At 40.4% G+C, this 3,877-nt stretch overlaps 1 protein-coding gene across 1 annotated transcript; it reads left to right on the top strand.

The window, feature by feature from the left end:
• Positions 1-376: 376 nt before the first annotated feature.
• On the top strand, positions 377-1,398 carry LOC119412876 (gastrula zinc finger protein XlCGF8.2DB-like). The gene is made up of 2 exons (XM_037679912.1): positions 377-761; positions 840-1,398. Exons 1-2 carry the CDS (start codon positions 385-387, stop codon positions 1,396-1,398), a joined length of 936 nt encoding a protein of 311 aa, XP_037535840.1. The 5' UTR covers positions 377-384.
• The last annotated feature ends 2,479 nt before the right edge of the window (positions 1,399-3,877 follow it).

Raw genomic sequence — 3,877 nt, 5'->3', positions numbered from 1 at the left:
CCTCTTTTCTCACAGCTTCATTATCACCAAATGAAGGACAGAGATGGTCCACCCAGCAGCTCAGCTGACCAGATGAAAATCGAAGCTGATGTAGCAGACTGTGGAGGAGCAGAAACCAGCAGGAACCCAGATCTAAATCTTCATGGAGATGCTTCCAGCTCTTCAGAGACTGAAGTCCGTGAGGATGATGAAGACGACGAGGATGGGAACAATCCTGACTCTCAGCTGGAACACTTGTCAGACTCTGGGTCAACAACTGAAGACGGTGACAAAGACTGGAAGGAGAGCAGAGCTCCTGAGTCAGCTGTAAACTCTGTCAACGCATGTTTCAGCTGCTCTGAGTGTGGTAAACAATTGCTGCACAACCAGTCTCTTCAGAGCCACATGCCATGTCATTCAACAGTAAGACGTTCAAGCTGTCTGGGTCAGAAGAAAAATGTAGAGTCAGACAGGAAAGTTCAGACAGGACCGACATCAATTAGTTGTGATGAATGTGGTAAAAGATTTAACATAAAAACAAATTTAAAAACACACATGAGAGTCCACACAGGAGAGAAACCATTTGTCTGTGATGTTTGTGGACACAGATTTAGACAAAAAACTCATTTTAACTCACATATGAGAATCCACACGGGACAGAAACCATTTAAATGTGAGATTTGTGGACAGATATTTAGCTGGAAGACAAGTTTAAACTCACACATGAGAGTCCACACTGGACAGAAACTGTTTAAATGTGAGATTTGTGGACAAAGACTTGGGTACAAGACAAGTTTAAACTCGCATATGAGAGTCCACACGGGACATAAATTGTTTAAATGTGAGGTTTGTGGACAAAGATTTAGCCAGAAGACTAGTTTCAAATCACACATGAGTGTCCACACTGGACAAAAAACATTTGAATGTGAGGACTGTGGAGGAAGATTTAGCCAGAAGACCAGTTTAGACAAACATATGACAGTTCACACAGGACAGAAACCATTTGAATGTGAGCTTTGTGGGCAAAGATTTAGCAGAAAGACAAATTTAAACAGACACTTGAGAGTGCACACTGGCCAGAGACCATTTGAATGTGACAATTGTGGGCAAACATTTAGCCACAAATCAAGTTTAAACACGCACATGAGAGTTCACACAGGACAGAAACCGTTTGAATGTGACAATTGTGGACAAAGATTTAGCCACAAATCAAGTTTAAACACGCACATGAGAGTTCACACAGGACAGAAACCTTTTCAATGTGAGATTTGCGGACAGAGATTTAGCCAGAAAACTAATTTAAACCAACACATGAGAGTCCACACGGGACAAAAACTGTTTAAATGTGAGCTTTGTGGACAAAGATTTACTCGGAAGTCAAGTTTAAACTCACACATGAGAGTCCACACAGGACAGTAACCATTTAAATGTAAGAATTGTGGTAAAATATTTTGCCATAAGCATAATTAGATAAAAGTCCATAAGTAATAAACCTGTCCTTTGCCATGACTGATGTAAAAGATTTAGACTTTTTTCAAAAACAGTCCAACTGAATGTTAAGACAAGTTCTAACAAAACATGAGAGTTCGCTCTGAATATGCGAGAGTAGCAACATGCTGGTCATACAGGGCCTTTTTTTTTTTAAGTTCCCAAATTTTTAATTTTTTTTTATTTATTAACCTTTATTTAAGCAGGCAAATCTCATTGAGATAACAGATCTTTTTTGCAAGGGAGGCCTGGGCCTGAAGGCAGCCTAACATGTATGTTTTTAGTCTGTGGGAGGAAATCGGAGTACCTGGAGAAAACCCAACCAAGCACGAGAAGAGCATGCAAACTCCACACAGAAAGACCCCAGGTCCAACTGGGGATTTAACCCAGGACCTTCTTGCTGTGAGGCAACAGTGCTAACCACTGAATCATTTTTAAAATTGTACACCCATCTTTGACTCCAACACACCCCTCCTCCAGTCTGCAGTTTTTATTGTGAAAATGTTGAAAATTGTGAATTATCCCTAAATTTGTGTTGTTGGAAGCTAAATATTGTTGATTTTATTCACATTATTTGATGTTTAATTTTCGTGTTTTTGTTTATAGCTCTCAGATCAAAGGTCTTCCTCAAAACACAAACACCTCCTTTACGAGGTTAAATAAATGAGTTCTGGAAAGATGGTAAGAGTTTACATGTTAGTTTATTACAAGTAAAGCAAGGTAAGAATGGTAGGTTTTTATATTTTTACATAATTCTGTCCTGTTTGTCGGTCAGATGTAGATTTGCAGACAACCTGCATTAAACTTTAATATATTCATGTGACAGTAGTTATATGTCCTGTTAATCTTTGCAGTGTTTCCCCTAGTTTACTTTCTTTGGCAGGAGATGGCTCAGCGTGACGGAAATGGTGCGCTGTAGCTTTTTGCTAATACATCTGTGTTGCGTGCTGCTAGCTTAGCGCTACCTCAGTGCCAGCAGTTGTCGTAATGTGAGAGGAGACACTACTTAGTTTACTTGGATGTGCTCTAACTAAAATGATCACCAGTTTAGAGAGTACAACATGTACTTTGGTTCTTTCATATATAATAAAGTGTAAAATTAAGTAAATGTGTTTCTCTTGTCCAGGTGATTTAAATTTATTCTTTATCATATGCAGGTCAACACAAGGTCAATGCAATGAAATGCTCAGGACATGAAGAAGCTTGACTAGCCAAAAAAAATACAAGAAATATGCAGAAGTACAAAACAAAGCACCAAAAAGTGAAAAAGAAATCAACAAGTATTGGCGGCTGTCAAACAAACTGAGTCGCTGAGTAGGGGAAATTATTGTTGATGCGCCCGCTGTTCAAGACATAAATCCAAGCTGCAGTTAAGATTCCTTTATTGGTGTCAAATTCTTCATATTCCATAGCAAAACATCCGTGAATCATTTATATCTCAGAGCAGCATACAAAACTGATCCACAGGTTCCAGCAGAGATCAATGGCAAATATGCAAAGCGTAAAGCGGTCAGCAAAAATATAGACTTCCACCATCACCCACTCATTAACAAACTCACCAGGTGAGCAAATGGGTGATCTTAAAATCACTGCCGACACCACATGATGCAAAACTACGCTCATCCACCACATTCTGGCCCCTAATTATTACATTATTTTACAGTAATAATTACACATCCATCACCTTAACCTAAGATATACACTACGTCACTGACATCCAATGAGACAACATAACGCATTCAAGCAGTCCATTAAAGTAATTTTCTCTTATTTTCTTTTGTCCATACATAGTCAGTCAGTCATAGGCCAGAGGTTACCAGCACATAGCCTAAATATAGTCAGTCTGCGATGTACATCTAGTAGCTTTAAAGTCAAATCAAAGTGTCATGTCAAATTATGTCAAATGTGTCGCCTTCATTGGTCGGAAGTCTCCTGAAGAAGGCATATCTTTGTGACGGGCCTGCATACATGGCTCATTGGGGTCTTAATCCAGACCTGACGTACAAGCCCCTTTTGTCTGGCACCACTCCTGTGATTCTATCAATGATCCAGGAACCAAGAGGTGCAGAGTCATCTACTATCAGGACCACATCTCCAGGAACAAGGTTGTGTTTAATTCTCGTCCATTTCTGGCACTGTTGAAATTGTGGCAAATATTCTTTAATCCATCTTTTCCAAAACAGATCAGATGGGACCTGTCTCCATCGTTTATGTGCATAAAGGTCACGTTTCTGGAACAAACCAGGTGGTAAGCATGGGTTAGACTTGAGAAGGAGTGGGTGGTCCCATTGACTGCAGGAGTCAGTGGCACAGCCTGGCAGTTCCATTGACAGCAACTGTTGGCGGCACAGTCGTCGTGACGGTCCCACTGACGGCAACGGTCGGCGGCACAGCCATCGTGGCGGTCCCA

Source organism: Nematolebias whitei, chromosome 7 (genome assembly GCF_014905685.2).
Source record: "Nematolebias whitei isolate Nwh7 chromosome 7, NemWhi1, whole genome shotgun sequence".
NCBI lineage: Eukaryota > Metazoa > Chordata > Actinopteri > Cyprinodontiformes > Rivulidae > Nematolebias > Nematolebias whitei.
Note: the sequence above shows the minus strand (reverse complement) of the source record. Positions and strands in the feature narration are given on the sequence as shown.